The sequence below is a fragment of the Passer domesticus genome, chromosome 18, assembly GCF_036417665.1.
Source record: "Passer domesticus isolate bPasDom1 chromosome 18, bPasDom1.hap1, whole genome shotgun sequence".
NCBI lineage: Eukaryota > Metazoa > Chordata > Aves > Passeriformes > Passeridae > Passer > Passer domesticus.
In genome coordinates this window covers 1,340,557-1,367,496 of record NC_087491.1, presented here as the reverse complement: position 1 = coordinate 1,367,496, position 26,940 = coordinate 1,340,557, and the positions used below count along the sequence as shown (strand labels likewise).

The 26,940-nt window shown below is 51.5% G+C and overlaps 3 protein-coding genes across 3 annotated transcripts in view; 2 read left to right on the top strand and 1 right to left on the bottom strand.

Annotated features, from left to right (window-relative positions):
- Window positions 1-26,940, bottom strand: part of LOC135283009 (sterile alpha motif domain-containing protein 1-like) — a 194,644-nt gene that overhangs the window by 57,276 nt on the left and 110,428 nt on the right. The window lies entirely within an intron of this gene.
- LOC135283012 (olfactory receptor 14C36-like) lies at window positions 1,252-2,221 on the top strand. Its single transcript, XM_064393360.1, has one exon. The coding sequence runs from the start codon at window positions 1,252-1,254 to the stop codon at window positions 2,182-2,184; it is 933 nt and encodes a 310-aa protein (XP_064249430.1). The 3' UTR covers window positions 2,185-2,221.
- On the top strand, window positions 22,740-23,509 carry LOC135283349 (olfactory receptor 4E2-like; the record flags this gene model as incomplete). The annotated part of the gene is made up of 2 exons (XM_064394060.1): window positions 22,740-22,992; window positions 23,355-23,509. Coding segments are annotated over 2 exons (408 nt in total), but the record flags the coding sequence as incomplete, so codon positions are not given.

Below are 26,940 nucleotides of genomic sequence, written 5' to 3'. Positions count from 1 at the left end.
GAAATCTTTACAACTACTGACACAGTCAGTCTCTGGCTGCAGGATCTCCTGAAGCTGAACAGGACAGGACTGATGTGACTGTAAGGATGGCTCTGCTACTGTTTCTGCTTTGGGGGAGGATGTGCTGCAGAACGGGGCTGCCCTGGGCACCCTCAGAGGGACAGGACAGGACGGCTCCTGCTGCCAGGGATGGCTGCAGGGGCTGAAGCTGGGGCTGCAGCCAGGGCTGGCAGGGCTGTCCTGCAGAGCAGGTCCTGCAGCCCTCAGGGCTTTTGTGCCACCTGCCAGGGGCAGCTCTCAGCCTGCCTGGCAGCTCCCCATGGACGCTGCAGGGGAGAAGTTGGAGGTGGCAGGAGTGACCCCCATCAGGGCAGATTCCTCCTGCTGTGGAGATGGTGCCGCATGGCCAGGGCTGCTCTCAGCTTTCTCCTAAAGGGAAGGGAAAGGGTCTGACAGCTTTGGCTGTGTCACTGAAACTCCTGCACTGTCAGCCTGGGCATCAGCAGATGTGCCTCAGATCTCCCTCAGAAAGTGCCTCCTCTGCCTCCTCTCCCTACAGACAGCAGCAGCAGCACCTTGGCTTGCAGCATCTCTCTTTGTCTGCCCTGCCCTTAAGGCCCTGCTGCCAGGGAGATGCCCCTGGGCAGTGCCCTGTACTGGGAGGGGTCTGTAGGGCAGAGCTGAGTTCCCAGGGCTGGGCTGGGCCCTGGCAGCACTGGCAGGGACAAGGCTTGGGTAGAAAGAAACAGCTCCGAATAAGCACAACTGCAGGCAGCAGACAGACAGACCAACCCTTGGTGTCCCTTCCAGTTCAGGTGCACAGGGAAAGAGGGAAGGGTTTGGAGAAAAATATTTTTAAACTGGAGAATTCAAAAAGTCCACTTTGTTTTTCAAGAAAGTTTTTAGTGTGATGAGGCTGAAATAGAGAGAGGTGAAATGAGGAAAGAGCACCTGTGTTGTTCCAGCAGATCAGACTGCACTGGGGCATAGGGAGCCCTGTTTTGTCTCTGGGCTCCCCAGTGTTCAGGCTGACAACAATGCTGAAGATAAGGCAGTAGCTCAGCAGCACAAACCCGAACTCAAAATGTTTAGCCAAGTTCAGGAAAAACTTTGCCCTCTCTGGAAGAGAAGTAATTTTGATGGGATAAAAAAAAAAAAAAAAAAACCAAAACCAATGGAATTGACTCAAAGAAATTATTCCCAGTTTGTCAATGTCTTCTTTCAAGAGTCCACCATGCCCAGAGTGAAGAAATGTTCAACAGCAGCTCCGCCAGCCACTTCCTCCTGCTGCCATTGGCAGACACGTGGCAGCTGCAGCTCCTGCACTTCTGCCTCTTGCTGGGCATCTCCCTGGCTGCACTCCTGGGCAACGGCCTCATCATCAGCGCCGTAGCCTGTGGCCACCACCTGCACACGCCCATGTTCTTCTTCCTGCTCAACCTAGCCCTCAGCGACCTGGGCTCCATCTGCACCACTGTCCCCAAAGCCATGCACAATTCCCTCTGGGACACCACCACCATCTCCTACTCAGGGTGCGCTGCACAAGTACTAATGCTCATCTTTTTCATTTCAGCAGAATATTTCCTCCTGACCATCATGTGCTATGACTGCTACGTGTCCATCTGCAAACCCCTGCACTATGGGACCCTCCTGGGCAGCAGAGCTTGTGCCCACATGGCAGCAGCTGCCTGGGCCAGTGCCTTTCTCATTGCTCTGCTGCACACAGCCAATACATTTTCCCTGCCTCTGTGCCATGGCAATGCCCTGGGCCAGTTCTTCTGTGAAATTCCACACATCCTCAAGCTCTCCTGTGCACACTCCTATCTCAGGGAAGTTGGACTTCTTGCTGTTAGTGCCTGTTTAGAACTTGTATGTTTTTTGTTCATTGTTTTCTCCTATGTGCAGATCTTCAGGGCTGTGCTGAGGATCCCTTCTGAGCAGGGACGGCACAAAGCCTTTTCCACCTGCCTCCCTCACCTAGCTGTGGTCTCCCTGTTTGTCAGCACTGCAGTATTTGCCTACCTGAAGCCCCCCTCCACCTCTTCCCCATCCCTGGATCTCTCAGTCACAGTTCTGTACTCGGTGGCGCCTCCAGTCCTGAACCCCCTCATCTACAGCCTGAGGAACCAGGAGCTCAAGGATACCCTGAGAAAATTGATGACTCTATATTTTCAGAAGCATTAAACTCTCTCTTTTCTGCTGCAGATCCCTTAGCATGTAACTCTTTACAATCTCAGACATTTTTTCCCTATTTGTCTATTTCTTCTTTGGTAACATTTTCTTTTTCTCTGTTGTGTTTTTTTACAAAATACTGTAGTATTACTCTCAATATTTCAACATTAATACCTACCTTTCTTTTGAAACACAAAGATTTACATGAAGATTTTTCCCTGTGCATTTAAATAAAAAGAAGTGATTGCCCTGACCTGTGCATCCAGGATTCTTTCTCAGCCCTTCTCTGTCCCTGCAGGGGCAGTGCCTGTGAGCAGAGGTGGAGGGAAGAGACTTCCAGCACAGCAGCACAGCCAGGGACAATGGCCCTGTCTCTTCCCACATCTGCTCTGCTCAACTACGCTCTCCTTCCCAGCCTTGCTATGTCTGTAAGGCTGGAGTGCTGTGGCAGCTTGGTCACTGTCCTGCTGCGTGTCCGTGCTGTTCCCTCAGGCAGGGACAGGCCATGGGCACTGCTGGGACACAGCTGGGCTCCAGCACAGCAGCTCCACCAGCAAAGGGCATCTCCTGAGGGCAGGGCAGGGAATGTCCTGGCACAGCAAAGCCCAGTGCCTGGGGCAGAGGGGGAGTGTGCAGGGGGGCACACAGCAGTGTCCTGGCACAGTCAGAGCTCCTGGCATGGACCTGAGGGGGCAGCAGAGCAGGGCCTGGGCTGTGTCTTTGTTTGGGGGCAGCCAGGGAAGGTGCCCCGGGGCAATTGTCCCATGTTGCAGCACATCCACAAGGAGACTCTGTGAGTGACCTGCGCTCCCAGAGCCTGGAGCATGCTTGCTTAAACTGCTGACGAACACGGCGAAAGACAGGGCTTTATGTGGAACACCGACACAGTTTATTGTGATGTAAAGGATCCAGGGACAGAGACAAATGGGGCTGAGGACACAGCGTTTCATAAAGGAAAAATGGGGCAGAACTGATGGTCAAGGGCCAAATGGGAACTGAGCACAAGTGGTGCAGAGGAGGGGCAGCCAAATGGGGAACCAATGAGGTAACAGGGGCGGAGCATTGCAGTAAACCGGGACCAATACGGGACAAGAGAGGACAGAACATTCTAGGGGAAGTACACATTAGGAAAAAAACACAGTTGAACTGGGTGATACCAATAAAACCCATTGCATTAGCATGAGCCTGCAAATGCTTACGGCTGAGACCATTGTATTCAGAGGGGTGTCTCTCTCTGACCCTGGTCACCTTTGCCCTGAGGTATTAAAGTTCCAATGTTAAGCCACTGGGCCTCCACACTTTCTCTTTGTTTTACTTTTATTAATCTTGTCCACAAAGAAATGCCATTGTTTGTGTCATTTCCAACCTCATTATTCTGTGATTCTGTGATTCTGTGATTTCCCATTTTGTTTCTCTCCTTCTTTACCGTGACCCATAGACTCTGTCAATGAGGTGCTGTGCTCTTGATGGCTTGAAATGAACTAAAGGATCTGATCTCCCAGCAAAGTTTTCACCGGAGATCCCTCTTTTGTTGCCTTCTCTGGAGCTGCAGCAGCAATGTCTGTGTGCAGAGCTGGGGGCAGAGCAGTGCTGGCACAGCAGCTGTGCCCAGCAGCAGCAGCAGCACTTGGTGTTGCCAGTGCTGCTGCCGTGGCCCTGCCCCGCTGCCCTGCTGGCCCTGGTGTTGCTGCAGGGCCTGAGTGCTCTCGGGGCCGGGCACAGTCCTGGGGGTGGCAGTGCAGGGACAGGCCATGGGCACTGCTGGGGCAGCGCTGACGCCTCAGGCCAGACCCTGGGGGCTCCAGGCTCCTTACCCAGGCTCTCTCAAGAACACAGCCAGGCCAATGCTCAGCACAGAAAAGCCCCAGGGTGAGCAGCCCCAGGCTGGCTGTGGGCAGGCTGGGGGCAAACAGCATGGCTGGTGCTCTGCAAGGGCCCTGGGGGAGACAGGAAGGAGCAGCAGAGCAGGGGCTGATCCCCCAGGTCCCTTTCTGCCTGGCTGCTCTCCAGCCACTCTGTCCCCAGCCTGTAGTGCTGCAGGGGTTGTTGTGGCCAAAGTGCAAGACCCAGCACTTGGACTTGTTCAACCTCACCTTGTTGGGTTTGGTCCCTGGATCCAGCCTGTCCAGGTCCCTCTGTAGAGCCCTCCTACCCTCCAGCACATCCACACTTGCAGCCAACTTGGTCACCACAGTTCCATAAGGGCCTACAGTGTTATAGCGGTCTCCATGATTCCATGATGTCTCTTAGTGTCACAGCGTCATTGTCCCTTTGGTTACATGAGACCCCTTTGTTGTTACAAAGTCCCTTGGATCCTTAGACCTTGCAGTGTCACGGTGAATCCTTGGTCCCCCAAGGCCCTGCAATGTCACACTGTCTTTTGGTTCCCTGAGGTCTCCCAGTGCAGCCATGGTTTCCTTGGTTCTACAGTGTCACAATGGCCTTCTTGTCCTAAGGAGCACCACAGTGTCAAACATGTTTCCTTCATTCCATGAGTCTGCAGAGCAACAGTGGCCTCTTGGTTCCTTGGGGACCTGCAGTGTCACAATGGCCCCATCATGGCACCAGTTCCTGCTCTGTCACAATGCTCTGCATGGTTCCACAAAGTCACACAGTGTCACAATATTCCCTTGGTTCCATGTGGCCCGAGAGTGCCCCAATGGATTCCCTGCTGGCGCAGTGTCACAATGGAGCCCTGCTTACAACAAGATCCTGTAGTGTCACCCGGGACCCTTGGTTCCATGGGGCACCAGAGTGTTGCAATTGTTCCCTTAGTTCCACAAGTCCCTGCAGTGTCACAAAGGCCACTTGGTTCCTTTGGGCCCCAAGGTCTCACAAGGGTCTCTTTGGTTCTGTAGTGTCACATGGCCCCTCAGTCCAACAAGGCCCTGCAGTGTCACAGTGATGATCCACCCTCACAGCTGGCCCAGGGCAGCTCTGCAGTGGGTTTGGTGGCACCTTGGGCTGGCACACACCTGAGGAGTGTTTCTGTTTGCAGTGGAGAAACTCAGCAGTTTTAGATAGATTAAAAAACCACAAAAATGGAAAACCCCTCTTAGGCTGAGTGCAGCTCTGCAAGCACAGCAGGTCCCAGGTGAGTGAGGACAGACAGGATGGGGCTGGCCAGTGTGGAGCAAGGTTGTCCACACTGCGTCAGAGCTCAAGGCACAGCTTCTCTGAGCAGGCCAGAGCTCCTGAGGAGAGACCCTGGGTCAATATCAATCACAGAATGCTGCAATTGCCTCTGCTCCAAAGAGAAATTTAATAAAAGAAAACCTTTAAAATAGGTATGTGTATGTCTTACAAGCTCTTTGCAATCTTTCTCCATCACTGACTAGGAAAACTTTAATGATCCTCTGGAGCTTTGGTGTTGTTTACATCAGACTCAGTCCCTGAGAGAGTCTTCAAAGAACTTCTCTAAAACACAAACCTAAATTTAAACTCGAAAGTTTCTTGAAGTTTTAATGGGTCCCACTGAGGGACACGACTGAGAAAGTGTCCCTAGGTTCCAGTCATAGCAGAACACTGGAGTCAGTGATGACAGCTGGGGACAAACAAGGCAAAGGTGTCTCTGGTGCTGAGCAAACCTGGATGTGTTTCAGGAATGCAAAGGACCAAGGCCTCAGCCCCAGCCCCTGGCAAGGCAGATCCTGTCCCTCCCTCATTGCTCAGGGCTCTTCCCGGGATGGGCACTGGCATGTGGGGATGTGCAATGCCAAGGACAGCACCATGGGGCGGTCCCTGCCAGGCTGCTGAGCAGGGACAAGGAGGCAATGAGGCCCCAGGCCTGCAAGGGTCACTTGTCCCCTCGTGGCTTCAGGCCCAGGGCCAGCAGCCATGGCCAAAGTGCTGCCCAAGTTGGCTCTGTCAGGGCCTTGCAGCTGCTGCACATCCCTCTGCCCTGTGCAACCCAGGCTGTCCTACGGTGTCCCTGCCCTGCGCCTCTGTCCCTGCAGGCTGTCGTCATCCCCCGGCTGCCCCACCTGGCTGGCCCCTTCCTTTGCTGACAGCTCTGCCTCCTGCCTGCCTCTGCCTGCCCACACAAAGCCTTGGGCTGACCCAGACTCCTTCTGGGGGACCTGTTGCACCACAGCCCTGCCCTGGGAGGGGAATTTATCTCTCCTTGTTTCAGTTCTGTGTCTTCACAGCTGCACTTGGTGACATTATTTCTATTTCTATCTCAGGCTCATTTCCTTTATGAAGTGGTCCTATATATTTGAATCCACCTTTGTAGTCCTCACAGGCCATCCTTGTTCTGTCTTCAGTCTCCACAAAACTGATCCCAGGACTTCCAGCTCCCATATAGTGATCATGTTCTTGGGGTCTCCAAAGCACATGCTGGGAGATCTCTGGGCCCTCTCAAAGATGTTCAGCCTTGGAGATGTGATTTAAGTCCAGGAATGGCTGAGTACCCTGTTCCCCAAATGTTGTACTGGGGACTATAATACAGAATAATACACGGTATCTTTTAACTGACTGAGGGCAGATTTAGATTTTCTGTAAGGATGAAATATTTTATAATGATGTGGCAAGATACTGGCACAGGTTGCCCTCAGAATAGAAACCCCATCCCTGGAAGTGTTTAATGTCAGGGGCTTTGTGAATGAGTGAAGGTGTTCCTGGGTAATGGAAGGGGAGTTTTACCAGAGGCTCTTTTAGGTCTCTTCTAACTAAAACCATTTTTCTTTGATTGTTATATCCTAACTGCTTCTCCATAGGCTACCTACACACACCATGCCAACATTTTAATCTGGCCTAATTCCCAACACTTCCTTAAAAAGGAAAAAAAATGCCATATCAGGGACATGAATTCCACCATGTTTATGGAGGAACCACTAAAATTCCAAAAAGTAAAGAAATTGAAAGGAAGGACCAACATCTCAGTGTGACAGATTCACCAAGTGGGACAATGGCAGAGACTTTGATGGTGACCTCCCAGCTGTGAATGGGGGTTTCTGCCTTGGGGTCTGAGTATCAGGATGGAAGATGGCTCCCAGGAGGAGTTCCTGTGCATTTCCCTCCCCCATGCCTCTGCCCTTCCTGATCCAGCTGATATGGGGCAGCAGAGCTGGGGCAGTGCAGGGACCAGGCTGGCTCTGACAGGGCTGTTGTGGTTTAGGAATGGTGCTCTCCAATTCACTATTCCCACTACAAGATCATGTGTCTCCCCAGATTGATATTCCCACCATTGTCCCCCACACCACAGGGGTTTTGCCTGCCTGGCCTTGTTTGATCTCAGCCACATTTCACAGTCAGGGATAACCTGGAGATGGTGTCCATGGTTAAATCCAGCCCTCACTCATGAGCCCATCTGGAGGTTGCATCTCTGCCCTGATGACCTGAGGTGTCCAGAAATAAGTCACCCTTGTGTGGCCAGTTCAGACCCAGCTGAGACACTTTAATCCTGGCAGCCCCATCCCCCTCTCCATTGTTTCGATGCTCTTCAGTGCCTGACTCTTGGGCACGTGAGCATTCATAGGAGGGACTTTCACAGACAACTTCTCCCCCGGGCAACGATGTCTTGCCCCAGTCCAGCAGCCCAGATGGGTTTCCCTCTGCACTGCCAATTGTCCCTTTTCCATCGTTCCAGCCACCCCACAGAGCATTTCCCACCATCCCTGAGTCAGTGCAGAGGTGCAGCGCTGACCATTTCTCTCCCTCAGAGCTCCGGGTATGGTCCCAGTGCTGCAGTGACTGTAGGAAAGGGGACCCCACAATGGGACATTTCTTGGTCAAATACAGACAGAAAGAGTGAGAAACTGTCTGTGACTTGGGTTTTGGCCTCACAGCCCCTGCTGTGGTTTGCAGGGAGCTGCAGTGTGGCACAGCCCTGGCTGTGACCTGCAGTGCTGGCCTGGGAGAAGGTGTAGGTGCCAGCTGGCCCAGGGAGATGCAGCATGTGGGGAACGAATCCCTCCTGGCCTCCTGCCCCAGGGTGACACTGCAGGGCCTCAAGGAGCCAAGGGGCCATTGTAGCACTTCAGGGCCCCATGGAATTAAGGGGACTATTTGGACATTGCAGGGCCTTGTGGGACTGAGGCCATTGTGACACTTCAGAACCAAGGGGCCACTGTGAAACTACAGGACCTTGTGGAACTGCTATTGAAATCGCCCAAATAGAAACTTTCTAACACAGTTTGAGTATTAGAAAGCAGCTATTCTTTACTGCAGTGCTGATCACTAGGAGGATCCTTCCTCCATTTGAGTGTCCCGAGCATCAGGTGAGCAGAGGTTTTATCATACACACTGATTACATATTCATGAGCTGTTCCTTTGTGGTGGCCTACAGCTGGCCTGTAGACCTCATAGAATAAACAATTCCAACTTTATAACTGAAATAAGTGATTTATTATATAATTACCTAACTTATGTAATTTGACCAGTAAGAGCAGGCCCAGGCTGTTGGGGACTCAGGCTACGTTGGCTGGTTAGCCAAATAGTAACTGGCTCAGCCTATGAGGATTAACCTCATGGGCTTTCTTATCTATATAAGAAAATGAGATCTCAATAAAGCTGGCTGTTGCTGCATGAACACAGAGTGTCAAGTCACCTGTCTCCAAAACTGCGACCCCATTGGTGACTCTGACGTGATCAAAACAGCTGCTGCCAAGAGAGCAGGGAACAGACAGGACAGCCAAGAGAAGCTGCCCACAGCCTCTGAACTGTGAAAAGTGGCATCCAGCGCTGCAGGGTAACCACGAGTTGCCTTTGCAGCCTTTGAGCTGCAAAGAATGGTGTACAGGGCTGCGATTGGTCTGGATCCCTTATTTTTTATCTTATTATTTTTCTTTTTGTAAGTGGAAGATACCACTGGCATGGGAGCAGGGGCTTTGATGACAGAGGAACCCCTCCTGCATGTGTGGACTCCTATTTTAAATAAAAGATTTGAAAAATATGATGAACGGGCTTTATTAGTCCTAATAATGTGGTGTGAGAGCCACCAACCGGACGTGTCAGAAGGGGCTGCCCTAGATTAAAAAGCTGGCTGATATATCCTCATAGTTTCCTCTACAGGGGATGACTCTTCAATTAATGTTATCAAACTTTGGAGACTTGTAATGGACATGATAAAATGGTTGCAGAGCAAGCGGGTGGTGAGGATGGCAGAGGCATCGCAGCTGGTGCCACCTACCAAGGTGAATGACAAAAGCAGGGCGCTGGGGGAGGTGACAGGGAGAGCAGATGCTGTGCTGGGCAAGAGAGGGAAGAGGACGAGCACAGAAAACACAGGGTGCTTGGAGGCCACTGGGCAGCTGTGGACTCTCCCCAGGCAGGGGTGACCTGGCTGGGGAGCACCCTTACGCCCCCTGGGACCAGGCTGCTGCCCCAGCAGGGGTATTTGCCCAGTGGGATGTCCCCCACTCGCCCAGGGGTCTGCTATGCCCCAGGCTGCAGCGTGTTGTCAGCGGAGAGTGCCATCCCTGGGGCCAGCAGCAGAGATGCCCCAAGCAGCTGGGCTGTGTTGAATGGGCACCCTGCAGCCCCTCTGTGTCCTGCTGTGGCTGCTGAGATCCCTGAAATGCTTTGCTGCTCTGTGCTCTGCTGCCCCTTGTTCTGCCGTGCTGGCAGAAACCTCCGCAACCATCCAAGACCAGTGTGCGTTGTCAACCGAGCATGGTGCTGCCAATCCAGAGGGTGGAGAGACGCTGTGCTGCAGACACATTGAATGGGCACTCTGCTTGCTGCCACTCCGCCAAGCCCTGCCACACAGGCTGAGATCACAGAAGCGGTGCCCAGCCCCTGTGAGATTCCAGCTCCTCTGTTATATGCTGCAATGGTTGAAACGCCTGTAGCCACCTCTGCCTGTGGCAGAGCCACCTCTCCATGCTTTGTTGTGCCTGAAAACACCCCTACAGCCATGCCTAGCCATGGTGAGACCATGCCTGGCCCTGGTGGGACAGTACCCTCGTCTTAGTAAAAAAATCCTGAGGGTCAAATAGCTATCATTAGACTAAACATCACTGCAGCACCACTGAACCTGTGAGGAAGGGATATTTTATCTGCTTGGGGAGTCAGGGTGGGGATGGATTTTTAATGGGGACCACTGTGATAAAGGGCATGAAACATCCCATATCAGCCTTAAAATGGCTTAGCACTCAGTCTGTGTGGATGCCACAGTGGCCCCTTGAGAAACAGAAGCCACACACCCTAGATACTTTGGTGCAGGAACAACTGGCTCAAGGGCACATAGAATCATCCATAAGCCCTTGGAACACCCCTGTGTTTGTTATAAAAAAGAAATCTGGGAAATGGAGGCTGCTCCATGATTTAAGAAAGATCAATATAGTCATGGAGAGCACAGGAGTCTTACAGCCAGATATGCCATCTCCCACAATGATTCCTGCCAATTGGGATATGCTAATTGTGTGTCTAAAAGATTGCTCCTCTACCACTCCACTGCATCCAAATGATATCCCAAAGTTTGCCCTCACCATGCTGTCTATAAATAATGCTGCACCAGTGGAGCGTTATCAGTGCAAAGTTCTACCTCAAGGTTTGAAAAACAGCCCCACAATTTGCCAGTGCTATGTTGCTCAGGCTCTTTCATCAGTAAGGGAAAAATTCCCAGAGCCATACTGTTACCATTATATGGATGTTATTTTAATAGCAATTCCAAATAAAGATCTTTCACTAATTTGGCCAAGCCTGATGCAAGCAGTAAATGCATTTGGGCTGCAAGTGGCACCAGAAAAGATACAGCAGCAACCACCTTGGAAGTACCTTGAAATCCAAATTATGAATCAGACCATACAGCCCCAGGCAATTCAATTTTCAACAAAAATTAGAAATGTAAATGATGCTTAAGAACTTTTGGGTACCATAAACTGGCTCAGACCCTATCTTGGATTGACCACTCTGAAATCAGCACCCTTGTTCAACCTTCTAAAGGGTGATCCTGATTTAACACTTCCCAGGACACTGACCCCAGAGGCAAAAGCTGCTCTTGAAATATCAGAGCAGGCTCTCACAAACAGGCAGGTCCATCAAGTGTGCCTGGGAGTGTGTATTACTGTGCTTATTTTCAATGCTAATTTCCATCCTACCATTGTCATTGGACAATGGGATACTCAGTGGTCTGGCCCCTTTGTTTTAGAGTGGGTGTTCTTGCCCCATCCACCAAAAAAGACAGCCCCTACCATCTACAAATTAATTGCCCAGTTAATTATTAAATGACGTCAAAGATATTTGGAATTGAATGCCAAAGATCCGTCTAAAATCATTTTACCTGTAAGGTAGGAAGAATTTGAAGGTGCTATGTCAACAGAACATCTCTACAACATTGTAGCCATCATATTTTATGAAAAATCCTTTCCTAGGATTTTTCCCCTCCTGAGGAGCTGAGAGCCTCAGGAAAGAAATGTAAACAATAACTATCTGCTGCTGTGGAATGCAACAGGTGCATCTTCCATTGGTCCATGTGGATTGTTTTCAATCAGTGACCAATCACAGCCATCTGTGCCAAGGCTGAGAGCAGACACAGGATTTTGTTATGCATTCCTATACTATTCTTCTTCTTTGTAGCCTTCTGATCTGTCTTCTCTCTCTGTTCTTTTAGTATAGTTTTAATGTAGTATTTTAATATAATATATAACATAATAAATCAGCCTTCTGAGCAAAATGGAGTCAAACCTCATGTCCCCACATATGGGATGTTCACCTCAACACAACATGCTTTACAAAATTTCAAGGGGCAAATTGGCTACCATTTACCAAGTCATACACTGCTGCAAATGAGTAAGACCACTGAGCTATCCCTGAAACCCCTGAGCAGTCGAACACCCTTACAAGGAATTGCTGTATTCACTGATGGGTCTGGGAAGGTGGTAAAGTCCATTGTGACATGGAAGGAAGGCAAATATTGGAAGGGCATGAGATTGGGTCACCTCAGTTAGTAGAGCTATGTGCTGTAGCCATGGCTTTTCAGCGTTTTCTCCACACTCCTTTGAATGTAGTTACTGACTCTGCACACGTGGCAGATAGAACACAAAAATTAGACTGAGCTCTATTAAAGGAAGTTAACAACGCACAATTATTTGGCTTGCTAAAAACCTTGTGGCACGCTATTCTGGCCAGAACTTGCCCTTATTACATCCTTCATATTAGAAGTCATACACATCTCCCAGGTTTCATTACAGAGGGCAATGCACAAGCAGATCACCTGGCTGGCCTTGCCTGGATAGCACCACAGCCAGATATGCTGGCTCAGGCAAAGGCATCACATGCCTTCTTCCACCAAGGCAATCAAGCCCTACAGAGACATTTTCTGCTTTCCAGCACAGAGGCTTGCAACATAGTAAACACACGTGCTGATTGCCAGGGCCACACTGCTCCATTACAGACAGGGGTTAATCCCCATGGATTAAAAGCATTACAAATCTGGCAAACTGATGTCACATATATTCAAGAATTTGGAAAATTAAAATATGTGCATGGGTCAATTGATACTTTTTCTTCTGCCATATGGCATCAGTACATTCAGGGCAAAAAGGTCGGGATGCAATTGCACATCGGCAATTAGCCTTTGCTGCTTTGGGTATCCCTCGTGATATAAAAACAGATAATGGACCTGCATACACATCACAAAAAACTAGACAATTTTTACGGCTCTGGGGTGTGGCCCACCAAACTGGTAGTCCCTGACAAGCAACTGGACAGGCCATTGGAGAAAGAGCACATGGCACTGTTAGAAAAACAAAAGGGGGGAATGTGTGGCAAAACCCCACAGAGCAAAGTGACAAAGACTGTTTACACATTAAATTATTTGACAGTGCTAAAGCAATCTCAAAACCCAATAATCTTAAATAATTTCCTGGCACTGCAGTCATCTGGTGATGCTCAATTACCCAAACCTAAAGTAATGATAAAAGACATTATGACAAACAGGTGGGAAGGTCCATGGGACCTCATTACACGGGGATGTGTGTATGTGTGTGTCTCCACAGAAATGGGACATGGTGGATACCAGCTAGATGTGTCCATCCTGCTCTATGTCCTGCTTGGGATCAGAGACAACATCATCCTGATGAAGCTCCAGCAGATGTTGGGGAGCAGTGAGCTAAATAACTCATGCAACTGATACAGGACTTTCAAGATGAAAAGTCTATTTAAGGACTTCATCTATTTAGGGACCTGCACATTATATATATATTTAAGGATGGCAAATTTAGGATTTTATATATTTAAGAATATAAGACAAAAACCTGAATCTGAACAAGTAGTTTTCCGAGTTATTTGAATTTTCCCACAGTTCTGAAAGTTAAAATGTTTCCTGTTCATAGAGTTAAGTTATCAGTTTGTAACTTCTCAGTAATAAGCCTGTGGCATAGCAATTAGAAAGCTTGAATTGCTGGTGATCCTGCCTGATAGTTTCTGGGAAGGAATGAATCATCTTCAAGGATAAGTGGAATGCATCACTGGCTGAGAGAGGCCAGGCTCATTGAGTTTGGGACAATCACATGTGTCATCTTGCTACCTGGTCATTCTATCTGCAGAGGGCCCTTGAAGAAGGATGACAGAGAATATTTAATTTCTAATAAAACAGAAAGAGGGAACTGTGACAGCTATAGCTGGTCTACAGCTGCACAAACAATTTGGTCTTGACAGACACACACTCAACCAGCTAGCTCGTTAGCTCATTGAAGTAAACAAGTCCCCAAGTATGAAAGTGATTGGCTGAATTCAAACTCAAACAAAGGGACCCCAGCCAATTCCTTTGAGCCATGGATGCAACCAGTGGGCTCGGCAGAGTTGAAACCTTTGTCCAGTCACTTCTGCATGAGTGGGAAATTTGAATCCCCTACAAAAGGGGCTGCCCTTCAATAAACATTGGCTGTTGCTGCATGGAGTGTCAAGTTGCCTGTCTGTCCCAAAACTGTGACAGGCACAGACTTTTCCAGCCCTGCCTGGAAGAGGGTTGGGATGCACCTCCTCCACACCACACCTCTGTCACGATGGCACAGCTGGGATTTTGTGCAGCAGCTGTGGCACATCTTGGAACACCTGCACTGCTCCCTGGAGCTGAAATGCCTTGAACCACTTTGTCATAGGCAACAAGAGGGTTCCTGTGCAGATCAGCTTCCCCCAGGTAGGAATGGTTGAACTATTTAACCTCTTCCAGCCTCTGATGTGGGATCTGGATGCCCACACAGAGGCCGTGCAAGCTCAGGGTCATCTGTGATTTCAGCTCTGGGTGCTGCCCCATGGCCACTGACACAAGGTCTTCACTCACAGAGCTGTGCCTGTGGGGCTCACACCCGATGGCAGACAGAGAAGCACTCCCTATGTGGGGTATTTAATTTGACATAGCAAAATGTGTGGATTAGTTCAAACCATCATAATGGGAATTGCATTTATTTTCATTGCTTCAAAATGTCCTTTACTACTGCCAGTACAAAACTCTTTTGCAAACCTACTCTTGCTTGCCCAAGGCAAAGACTCCACTGGCCAAGACATGTCCAAAGGGAATGCTGACAGAGCCTCAATGCAGTCCCCTCAGGGAGGTGACAGTGACAAAGAGCTGGTGGAGGAGAATTGGGAATATGGGAACCTCCACAGCATCCATCTGTCACCAATCCTTTTCCCTGGAGGAGGACAAGTGGGAAGAAGTGAGCATCCTGGAGCTGCCCCAAGGAGAAGACAGAGACCAAAGACCGAGAGTTTTGGCAGCAGAAGGGCTCCCAGGGCCTATCTCTTGTGAGGCTTGGGTTGAGCCCCAGGCACTGGAGCCGTGCAGCCAAGGGCCAGTCTGTGCCTCACCTCCTCCCAGCAGCACAAGGCCTCAGAGGACCAAAAACCACTGAGGAGTCATGGGAGGATGACAAAGAAACCCCGTATCAGGATTTGGGGTGGGATGTTCACCCATTTGTTCTGTCCAGGGACAGCCAAGTGTCTCCTTCCTCCCCTGCCCAACATCCAACAGCAGAGAATCCCCAGGGCAGCACTCCTCTCCCTGGGAGCACCAGGAGGGAAGTTTGATGCCTTATGCAGCCCTGAGGGAGGAGAAGGCAGGAATTCTCATTCCTTTCTTTCCATGCCAAAGGAGACTCGGGCAAGGGCAAAAGGAGCTGTTGTTGGTGGACCTGCCCTGCAGGGCTCCAGCCCAGAGCAGAGGCTTTGGGGATGTCAGCTGTGGTCCCACCTGCAGGCTGGGATCTCTCCTGGGTCCCTCAGGGGCTGCTGGTGCAGGGCAGTGAAGAAAAGAGAAACCGTCCTGGCAGCAGGGAAGTTTGGTGACAACTGTGAAACAGAGAGCAGAGGCAGCAGTAAGGACAGGTTCAAGGGGGGTTAGAAACAGGGCTATTTCTTCTCAAAATGCAGTGATTTTGTCTGGGGCATTGCTGGAAGTGTGTGACCTGCACTGTTTCCCTGAATTCAACAAATCTTTACTCTTAGCGGATGTCTTTTTCTTGGAATGGACAACAAATCTTCCTGTGTGTAAGACTCATGTGCCTTCCTGCTTGCTCTGGTCTGGGGGCAAAAGTAGCTTTATCTGTTCAGCTATGCTGCTCCTTTTCACTGTGGATGGTTCAAACAGTGGACATGAGCACTGCAAATGAGTGTCAGGACTTGGAAAATTGGAGTGAGAATACCTAGAACTACAGTTGATGCGTCTCCTATCACTCACTGCACTTGCAGTAGATTCTTGATGAATGATGCATGGGAAGGAGCAAATCTGGACTAAATCTGATTTTGTAACCCGTGTGCTGTAATGCAGCCTCTAAAAGGAGCAATGCTTTTATGCAGCTGTGCACACAAGCGCCTGAAGCGGGTGAATGCTCCGGTAGCTCCCCTGAGGGCGGCAGCAATGGCAGCGCCGCTCCCTCAGCACCGCCCAGGGCTGGGCTCCCTTTGGCGCCCAGACGGGACCGCAGCTCCTTCAGGCCCCGCTCCAAGAAGCCGCTGGCGCTGCTGTGGCTGAAGCGCAAACGCCCCACGCAGAGGAGCGATCCTGCTGCTGCCCCAGCCCCGAGCCCTTTCCGGCCTGGAAAAGGCACCTCAGTGGGCTGTGCCAGCCCTCAGCCCCCGGGCCTGGCCCCGGCGGGCAGGGAGCCCTGGGCAGCGCCCTTGCGGCAGCAGGGACCGAGCCCAGCACCAGGCTCTGGCCCCGTGGCACCACAGGGCCAAGGGGGACACGGGCAGGGCCTCGGTGCCATCGCCCCGAGCCCCGTGGCCCCTTTGGAGCCCAGCCTGGGTCTCGCCCTCGCCTCCTCCAGGGCCCTGCTGGGTTCAGGCTGCTGCTCAGCGCTGGGTGCGGGTCTTGTGCTTGCCCCGAGCGGGGTTTGTTTGCAGCTCGGGGTGCTGAGAAGCACTCGGGAAATGTCACTGCAAGGGCAGTGTTGATCAGCCCGGTGTTTCCTTTGTGCTGTGCCTTACACTGCTGTTTTGGTTTTTTCTGCTTTTAGAGCCTGCCTCTGAAGAGAAGCCCCCCAGGAGAGCAGAGGCTGCTGAAAGATCTGACATCTTCACCCTAAGCAAGGGATGGAACAGTACAGATGGCTGAAAAAAGATTCCAGCTGGTCTCAGCACACAGATAAAGCCAAAACTGTTTAACTTGGTATTTGGTGGCCCATGTCTGTATAAAAGAATGCTCTAAAATGTCAGCTTTCAAGAAAATGTTCTAGGTTGATGTTTCCTGTGCTGGTGAGAGTCTTTTAAGCGCAGCCTTCTCCTGACCTCTCTGCTGTTGCAGTTCCATGGACAGAGGCTGTTGTCTCTTACCCCCTTCCCATGGGCAAGCTGGTGTTCAGCCATCTCCAGGACAGCAGGGCCCCATCCCATGGCACTGTGACCTGGGAAGGCAAAATTCATCCCTCCAAATGTCCCCCCTTGCTCCTTCTTGCCAGCCATTTGACCCTGGCACTGTGGTTTGCTGCTGGTTGCTGCAGGAAAAGGGAAAACCCTGTGACATTTTGGGGCCTGATGGAGCCAAGGAAACCCCTGTGAGACTGTGGGGCCTGATGGAACCAAGGGTCCTTTGTGACACAGAGGGACCACGTGAGGCCAAATATCCGTTGTGACAGTTTGGGATCTCATGGAACCCATTGTTCATTTGACAATGCAGGTCCAAGGAGACCATGGTGTTGCTCATGGTTTATGCAAAGCTTTTGCATTAATCATGGAATCATGGAGGCCATTGTGACACAGCAGGGCTCTGTGGAGCCAAGGGGCCATGGTGTGGCACTCAGAACTAAGGATACCACTGTTGAGTATGGAACCTCATGGAACCAAAAGTCCATTGTTACAGAGCAAGGCCTCATGGAACCATGAAGTCCAAAGGTCTAAAACATTTCCTGCACAGTTCTGCCTTGGGTAAGGAGAACATTATTGGTGCCAGCTTTGTCTTGGCACACACTTGAGGCATGTGTCTGTTTTCAGTGGAGAAACTCAGCAGTTTGAGATTGCTTCAAAAAATACAAAAAGGAAAACCCCTCTTAGGCTGAGTGCAGCCAGCTCTCCAAGCACAGCAGGTCCCAGGTGAGTGAGGACAGACAGGATGGGGCTGGCCAATGTGGAGCAAGGTTGTCCACACTGCGTCAGAGCTCAAGGCACAGCTCTCTGAGCAGGCCAGAGCTCCTGAGGAGAGACCCTGGGTCAATATCAATCACAGAATGCTGCAATTGCCTCTGCTCCAAAGAGAGCAGTAATAAAATACACTTTTTAAAATAGGAATGTATATTTTTTAGAATCTCTTTGAAATATTTCTCCATAACTGGAGTAGGAAATCTAGAACCCTAAGAGAGCCAAGGACACTGTTGCAGCTTCAGGCTCAAAAAGTGTAAACAACAGAGAATAGAGGAGAGCAGACTGGGAGGATGGGACTTCATAACCTGAAGCTGTAACTGGACAATTAACCCCAATATGGAAATGGACCAAAACTTATAAAAGTGTGAAAATGTGTGAACTATTGTCTATCTTGGGTGTAGCCTCAGCCAGGCTCTTGTACTGCCCCAGGTGTATCCTTTGAAAGCCTTTTTAATAAATCCCTACTTTTTTCCTGTAACACTCTCCGGCCTCTGTTCTAGGTAGCCTCTCAAGGCCTGGCTTGCTGGGCCACCTGGGGCCCACCTGACAGGTCCAGGTGACCTTGGCATGTCAAGGGCTGCTGCTCATCAGCTCCTGGAGCACTGGGGCTCTGGGCTCTCCTTCCTCTGGGAAAGAGCTGTCCTCCTTCAGGTTTCCATGGCCAAAATCAGGACTCCTCCTACAAGTTCTTTCTATGCAAAGATTGTTCCCAGATGAAATCTGCCAGGACAGACAGATTTGGCTGGTTCGGCCACCCAGGGTTCACCTCCCAATTGCCTTTGAAACACTGGGACCATGTGCTTTTCTTTCCTAGGTGAAAAAAGTACCTTTCACATCCAGGCACCCATGGCCAAAGTTGGAAATCCATCTCAAGGATTCCCGATATCCAAGGATTTCTCCCAGATGAAAGCTTCCAGGAGAGACAAGTCTGACTGGCCTTGGTTCCCGAAGAGCTGGTTCTCATCTACCTTTGAAACACTGGAGCTCTGTGCTTTCCTTCCTAATGGAAAGAATTCTTCTTCCTGTCCAGGTGCCCACAGCCAAAACCTCAAAAATTCCCTATATCTAAGGATTGCCCCCAGATGAAAGGTGTCCAGAGAGACAGGTCTGGGTCTCTTGGCCCATGGGTGGCCACCTCTTATCTTCTTCCAAAGCACTTGGACTTTGCACTTTTCTTTCCTATGGGAAAAACCATCCACCTCAATCAGGTGCCCATGGTCAAAACTGAGATTCCACCTCCCAAGTTCTGTATGTCCAAGGAACCCTCCATGACGAAAGCTGCCAGGACAAACAGGTCTGGCTGGCTTGGCCTCTCAGGAGCCTTCTCTCTCTGCTTCTGTCCCTGAAACACTTGGGCTCTTTGCTTTCCTTCCTATGGAAAAGAACCATCCTTCTTATCAATGCAGAAATGGCCAAAATTGGGATTCCACCTCCAAAATTCCCTATATCCAAGGGCTGCTTTCAGACAAAATCTACCAAGACAGAGTTCAGGCTGGCCTTGGCCTCTGATAGCCACCTTCCATCTGGCCCTGAAACACCGGTGCTCCGGGCTTTCTTTGCTAGGGAAAAGAACCGCCCTTCACCTCCAGGTGTCCATGGCCGAAACTGGTATTCCACCTCTAAAATTCCCTATATCCAGAGATTGCTCCCTGACAAAATCTGCCAGCACTGTCTAATCTGGCTGTCCTTAGGCTCTGATAACTGCTGCCCATCTGCCCCTGGAACACTGGGGCTTGGTTGTTTCCTTCCTATGGAGACCACTGTGACACTGTGAGGACCATGTGGAACCATGGAGACCATTGTGACACTTCGGGACCATGGTGACCCCATGGGGCTTCATGGAAGCAAGAGACCACTCTGACACTGTTGGGGCCTTGTGGAACCATGGAGACCAGTAGGACCCTTCAGAGCCTTGTGTATCCAAGGGACCATGTGACATCTCAGGGCCTCATGGAATCAAGGGGCCTCTGGAACATTGTCGGGCCCCATGGAATGAGGGGAACATGGAACAGATCAGGCTGATTTGGCCTCCCAGGGATGGCCTGACAGGCCTGGCTGATCTTGGAATGTTGAGCGCTGCCTCTCATCTGCCATGAAACACTGGGGCTCCATGCTTTCCTACCGTGTAAAAGAATTTCCCCTATTTTCAGACACATAGGGATGAAACTGGTACTCTCCCTAAAAAATTTCCTGTATGCAAAGGTATGTCCCAGAAAAAAACCTGCCAGCTCTGGCTGGCCTTGGCCACTGGTGATCATATCTCATCTGCCTTGGAAACACTGGGGCTCTTTGCCTTCCTTCCTACAAAAAAGAACTGACCTTCTTTTCCAGGGCCCACGGCAGAAACTGGAATTTGTTTGCCAAAATTCCATCTATCCCAGGATTGCTCCCAGACAAAAGCTGCCAGGACAGACAGTGCTGCCTGGCCATGACCTATGATGATTTTCTTAGACAATGAGCGGAATGTTTTCATCTGAAAACACCTTGGAAAGTGACAAAAAATCTCCCAGGCTGGGGTTTGCAGGCCTCAAAAACATGACCCATATATGGAGGCTGATGTGCCCAGGCTGTGGTTGTGAAGAGATTGAAACAGCCAGATAGAGAAATGATACCACAAGTATTTGGGGTAGGTACAGACTGAAACAAGGAGAGATAAATTCCCCTCCCAGGGCAGGGCTGTGGTGCAACAGGTCCCCCAGAAGGAGTCTGGGTCAGCCCAAGGCTTTGTGTGGGCAGGCAGAGGCAGGCAGGAGGCAGAGCTGTCAGCAAAGGAAGGGGCCAGCCAGGTGGGGCAGCCGGGGGATGACGACAGCCTGCAGGGACAGAGGCGCAGGGCAGGGACACCGTAGAACAGCCTGGGCTGCACAGGGCAGAGGGATGTGCAGCAGCTGCAAGGCCCTGACAGAGCCAACTTGGGCAGCACTTTGGCCATGGCTGCTGGCCCTGGGCCTGAAGCCACGAGGGGACAAGTGACCCTTGCAGGCCTGGGGCCTCATTGCCTCCTTGTCCCTGCTCAGCAGCCTGGCAGGGACTGCCCCATGGTGCTGTCCTTGGCATTGCACATCCCCACATGCCAGTGCCCATCCCGGGAAGAGCCCTGAGCAATGAGGGAGGGACAGGATCTGCCTTGCCAGGGGCTGGGGCTGAGGCCTTGGTCCTTTGCATTCCTGAAACACATCCAGGTTTGCTCAGCAGCAGAGACACCTTTGCCTTGTTTGTCCCCAGCTGTCATCACTGACTCCAGTGTTCTGCTCTAACTGGCACCTGGGGGACACTTTCTCAGTCGTGTTCCTCCGTGGGACGTATTAAAACTTCAAGAAACTTTGGAGTTTAAATTTATCTTTCAGTTCTTGAGAAGTTTTTTGAAGACTCTCTCAGGGACTGAGTCTGATGTAAACAACAACAAAGCCCCAGGAGAGTCATTAAAGCCCTGTGTCTGTGCTGCTGAGCTGGGCCGGGCTCCTGGCACAGAAGGAGCTCTTGTCAACCCAAGAAGAGCTCAAAAAGACATTCCTCCTGAGGAGTAGCTCCTCTCCCAGCCCAGCAGGGCTGAAGGCACTACCTGCAGGCACCTGAGAGCAGTGAAGCTGACAGAGTCTCAAAGCAGCTGCAAGGACAATTCTGTGCTCACTGATGGAGAAATCTTTGCCACTTCCGACACAGTCAGTCTCTGGTTGCAGGAATCTCCTAAAGCTGACCCAGGACAGGACTGATGTGACTGTAAGGATGGCTCTGCTGCTATTTCTGCTTTGGGGGAGCATGTGCTGGAGAACGGGGCTGCTCTGGGAACCTTCAGAGGTACAGGACAGGACAGCTCCGGCCGTCAAGGATGGCTGCAGGGGCTGAAGCTGGGGCTGCAGCCAGGGCTGCCCAGGGCTATCCTGCAGAGCAGGTCCTGCAGCCCTCAGGGCTCTTGGCCAGCCCAGGGGATGTGCTACCTGCCAGGGGCAGCTCTCAGCCTGCCTGGCAGCTCCCCATGGACGCTGCAGGGGAGAAGTTGGAGGTGGCAGGAGTGACCCCCATCAGGGCAGATTCCTCCTGCTGTGGAGATGGTGCCGCATGGCCAGGGCTGCTCTCAGCTTTCTCCTAAAGGGAAGGGAAAGGGTCTGACAGCTTTGGCTGTGTCACTGAAACTCCTGCACTGTCAGCCTGGGCATCAGCAGATGTGCCTCAGATCTCCCTCAGAAAGTGCCTCCTCTGCCTCCTCTCCCTACAGACAGCAGCAGCAGCACCTTGGCTTGCAGCATCTCTCTTTGTCTGCCCTGCCCTTAAGGCCCTGCTGCCAGGGAGATGCCCCTGGGCAGTGCCCTGTACTGGGAGGGGTCTGTAGGGCAGAGCTGAGTCCAGAGCTGGGCTGGGCTCTGGCAGCACTGGCAGGGACAAGGCTTGGATAGAGCGAAGCAGCTCCCAGTAGGCACAACTGCAGGCAGCAGACAGACCAACCCTTGGCATCCCATCCTGTCCAGCTACACAGAGTAAGATAGAATGGTTTGGAGAAAATTATTTTTAAAGTGAGGAATTCAAAAAGCCTGCTTCATTTTTCCAGAACGTTTTAAGTGTGATCAAGCTGAAATAGAGGGAGGTGAAACGAAGAAAGGGCATCTCTGTGGGACCAGGAATTCTGACTGCACTGGGGCACAGGGAGCCCTGTTTCTCCTCTGGGCTCCCCAGTCTTCAGGCTGAGAGCAATGCTGAAGATGAGGCAGTAACTCAGCAGCACAAACTTGAACTCAAAAATAAAAATGTTTAGTGACATTCCTCCACAGGAAGAGAAGTAGTTTTGAGGGAATTCCTTTAAAAATCCCCATATGATTGACTCAGAGAAGTTGGTCCCAGCTTGTCAATATCTTCTTTCAACAGTCAACAGTTCCCACAGTGAAGAAATGCCCAACAGCAGCTCCATCAGCCACTTCCTCCTGCTGCCATTGGCAGACACACGGCAACTGCAGCTCCTGCACTTCTGCCTCTTGCTGGGCATCTCCCTGGCTGCCCTCCTGGGCAAAGGCCTCATCATCAGCGCCGTAGCCTGTGGCCACCACCTGCACACGCCCATGTTCTTCTTCCTGCTCAACCTAGCCCTCAGCGACCTGGGTTCCATCTGCACCACTGTCCCCAAAGCCATGCACAATTCCCTCTGGGACACCACCACCATCTCCTACAATGGATGTGCCACACAGGTTTTCTTCTTTCTTTTCTTTATCATAGCAGAGTATTTTCTCCTGACCATCATATGCTACAACCGCTACATGTCCATCTGCAAAGCCCTGCACTACGGGACCCTCCTGGGCAGCAGAGCTTGTGCCCACATGGCAGCACCTGCCTGGGCCAATGCCTTTCTCAATGCTCTCATGCACACAGCCAATACATTTTCCCTGCCCCTGTGCCATGGCAATGCCCTGGGCCAGTTCTTCTGAGAAATCCCACAGATCCTCAAGCTCTCCTGCTCACACTCCAAACTCAGGGAAATTGGACTTCTTGCTGTTAGTGTCTGTTTAGCTTTTGGCTGTTTTGTATTCATTGCTTTCTCCTATGTGCAGATCTTCAGGACTGTACTGAGGATCCCCTCTGAACAGGGACGGCACAAAGCCTTTTCCATCTGCCTCCCTCACCTGGCCATGCTCTCCATGTTTATCAGCACTGGCACATTTGCCTACCTGAAGCCCCATCCATCTCCTTCCCATCCCTGGATCTGTCCCTGTCAGTTGTATACTCAGTGGGGTCTCCAGCTCTGAACCCCCTCATCTGCAGCCTGAGGAACCAGGAGCTCAAGGCTGCAGTGTCGAGACTGAGCATTGGGTGGTTTCAGAAACATTGAAATGGGTGCTAGTTTCTACATATCACTTGCAATATAAATCATCTTTGATACTTCTTGTTGTGTTTGGTGGTGTGATTGTCCTTTTCTTTCCTTTGTTTCAGCTTTTTAATATTGTCCCTAAACTTAGGCCATTATTTGTACCCTTTCTCGCTTTTTTTTCTCTCCACATTTTCTGTGACCCACGGAGTGAGTCAATGAGGAGTTGTGCTCTCAGTGGCATGCTTAAACAAACTGAAGGATCTCCTACTAGAGATTTCTCCAAAGATCCCCCTTTTGTTGCTATCTCTGGAGCTGCAGCAGCAATGTCTGTGTGCAGAGCTGGGGGCAGAGCAGTGCTGGCACAGCAGCTGTGCCCAGCAGCAGCACTTGGTGTTGCCAGTGCTGCTGCTGTGGCCCTGCCCCGCTGCCCTGCTGGCCCTGGTGTTGCTGCAGGGCCTGAGTGCTCTCGGGGCCGGACACAGTCCTGGGGGTGGCAGTGCCGGGGCTGCAGCAGGGACAGGCCATGGGCACTGCTGGGGCAGCGCTGATGCCTCAGGCCAGGCCCTGGGGGCTCCAGGCTCCTTGCCCAGGCTCTCTCAAGAACACACCCAGGCCAATGCTCAGCACAGAAAAGCCCCAGGCTGAGCGGCCCCAGGCTGGCCGTGGGCAGGCTGGGGGCAAACAGCATGGCTGGTGCTCTGCAAGGGCCCTGGGGGAGACAGGAAGGAGCAGCAGAGCAGGGGCTGATCCATCCCCAGAGCGCTGCACAGCCCAGGGCAGCATCCCAGAGCGTCCTGATGGAGCTACCAACAACATCCCCCCTCTGCAGCCCTGGCCTCTCTCCCAGCTCACAGAGGTGCCGCATCCTTGCAGGCACAGACACGGCAGCACTGGCTAAGGAGCCCCTGTTTGCATTGCACAGAGAAGGCGGGAGCACCCCCATGCTGTTGCTGTGGGGACATGAACCTGAGGGAGCACAAATGGCATCAGCCCCTGGGGTCAGCACGGGCTGAGGGACACCAGGGAAACCACTCAGCTTTGTCTTGGCCTCTGCAGTCAGCCAGAAAGTTTGTTCCCATCAGCTGGGAGTTTCCTGTGCCACTGCAGACACTGTTGCTCAAAGCCAGGGCTGCCTGGCAGCCACCCCCAAACTGCCCTGAGCATTTCCTTTTCTTCACCTTTGCTTTCTGTTCTCTTCCTTCTACAAATTTCTTCCTGTTGCCCAGCCCTGTTCCCTCCCCTGCAAACAGCCCATCCCTGTTTGCCCTTTCCTTTCTGGCCACACTCCCCATTGTAGTTCCTGACTTGGCACCATGGGAAGGTCTATTTGGGGAGCAGGATCATCCTCCAAGTGCTGCAGGAATTGTCTGCAGGCTCCTGCAGTGCCTCGTGCTGCTCCCTTGCCAGAGGCACCTCAGGCCAGGGGGGCACATCTGGGCTGCTGTGTCTGCCTGTGGGGCTCCCTGTTCTGGGCAATGAGGAGGAGCTGCAGAGGCTCTGCAGGACTGACAGGATGGGCTTTGGGGCTGGCAGGAGAAGCTGAGGGAGCTGGACTGCTGGAGCTTCTGAAGAGGAGGCCCAGGGCTCATTCTGTGACTGCTCCAAGGGGGGTTTCAGAGAATCCCAGAATCAGCAAGGTTGGAAAAGTCCTTGGAGATCATCAAGTCCAACCTGTGCCCTGACACTGCCTTGACTCCCTGGAGCCTCCTCTTCTCCATAATAAACGAACTCAGTTCCCTCACCTGCTTCTCACAGGACTTGTGCTCCAGACCCCTCACCAGCCTTGTTGCCCTTCTGTGGACACAATCCAGCCCCTCCATGTCCTTCCTAAATTTGGGGGCGCAGAACTGGACACAGCACTCGAGTTTCTGCCCAACTAGTGCTGAGCACAGGGGAAGAATCACTGCCCTGCTCCTGCTGGCCACACCATTCCTGATCCAGTTCAGGAGCCATTGGCCTTCTTGGCCACCTGGGCACACTGCTGCCTCATGTCCAGCCTGCTGTCCATCAGTGCCCCCAGGTCCCTTTCTGCCTGGCTTCTGTCCAGCCACTCTGTCCCCAGCCTGGAGTGCTGTAGGGGTTGTTGTGGCCAAAGTGCAGGACCCGGCACATGGACTTGTTCAACCTCACCCTGTTGGATTTGGGCCCTGGATCCAGCCTGTCCAGGTCCCTCTGCAGAGCTGAGTCCCTCCTACTCTCCAGCAGATCAACATCCCCCCTGCCAACTTGGTGCCAGCATATTTTCATGAAGCCCCAGAGTGTCACAATAGTCTCCATGTTTCCATGAGGCTTCCCAGTGTCACAGTGTCCCTTTGGTTCCATGGGACCCTTTGGTGTCTCAAAGTCCCTTGGATCCTTGACCCCTGTATTGTCACAATGGATCCTTGGTTCCATGAGGTCTGGCAGTGCAGCAGTGCTCTCCTTGGATCCACAGTGTCACAGTGGCCTCTTGGTCCAAAGGGCCTCAGTGGTGTCAAAGATGTTTCCTTCATTGCATGAGTCCCTGAGGAGCAGCAGTGGCCCCTTGGTTCCACGGGGCCCTGCAGTGTCACAATGGCCCCATCATGACACCAGGTCCTGCTCTGTCACAATGCTCTGCATGGTTCCACAAGGCCCTGCAGGGTCACAGTGGCCTCTGTGGTTCCACCAGGACCCAGACTGTCACAATGGACTCCTTGCTTCCAATCAGCCCCACAGTGTCACAATGGCCCCTTGGCTCTGTGGTGCCATGTCGTACACAGTGTCACCATGGTCCTCTTAGTGCCACCAGGCCCCGCAGTGTCACAATGACCCCTTGCTTCCCCAGGGCCCTGCAGTGTCACAATCATCCGAGAATCAACCAGGCTGGAAAAGATCTTGGAGAGCATCAATTCGAAGCTGGAACCCAACACCACCTTGTTACTTAGACCATGGCACTGAGTACCACATCCAGTCTTTCCTTAAGCACATCCAGGGATGATGACTCACCCTCCTCCATGGGCAGCCAATTCCAGTCACCTAACACTGTGCTGGCCAACCAGTGCTCAGCACAGGGGAAGAATCACTGCCCTGCTCCCACACCATTCCTGATCCATTGGAGTCCCAGGGGATGGATGAGGGAAATGGTGGGGAAGGGGTGAGGACAAAGTGTTATTGATTGTCGGCCATGAAGGGGCTTGATTTTCATATCTATTCAGACTGGATTAGAAGGTGCTGGGGATCAATATCAGCTGGAGACTGGTGATACCAATCTATAAGAAGTTAAACCAAACTTAACAAACAAAACGATTCTCTCTTTACTGCTTGGAATATAGTACATTCACTTTGAAAACACTTCTGAAATCTATCTAATTAATCACAGAAAAATTGAAAACTTAGATTATACCCTGGCGCTTTTCTTGTTCAGATATTTTGGAAAAAATGTTTAGGAACTTTTCTCACTGGATTCCTGAACTGAAGAATTCAAGAAAGAG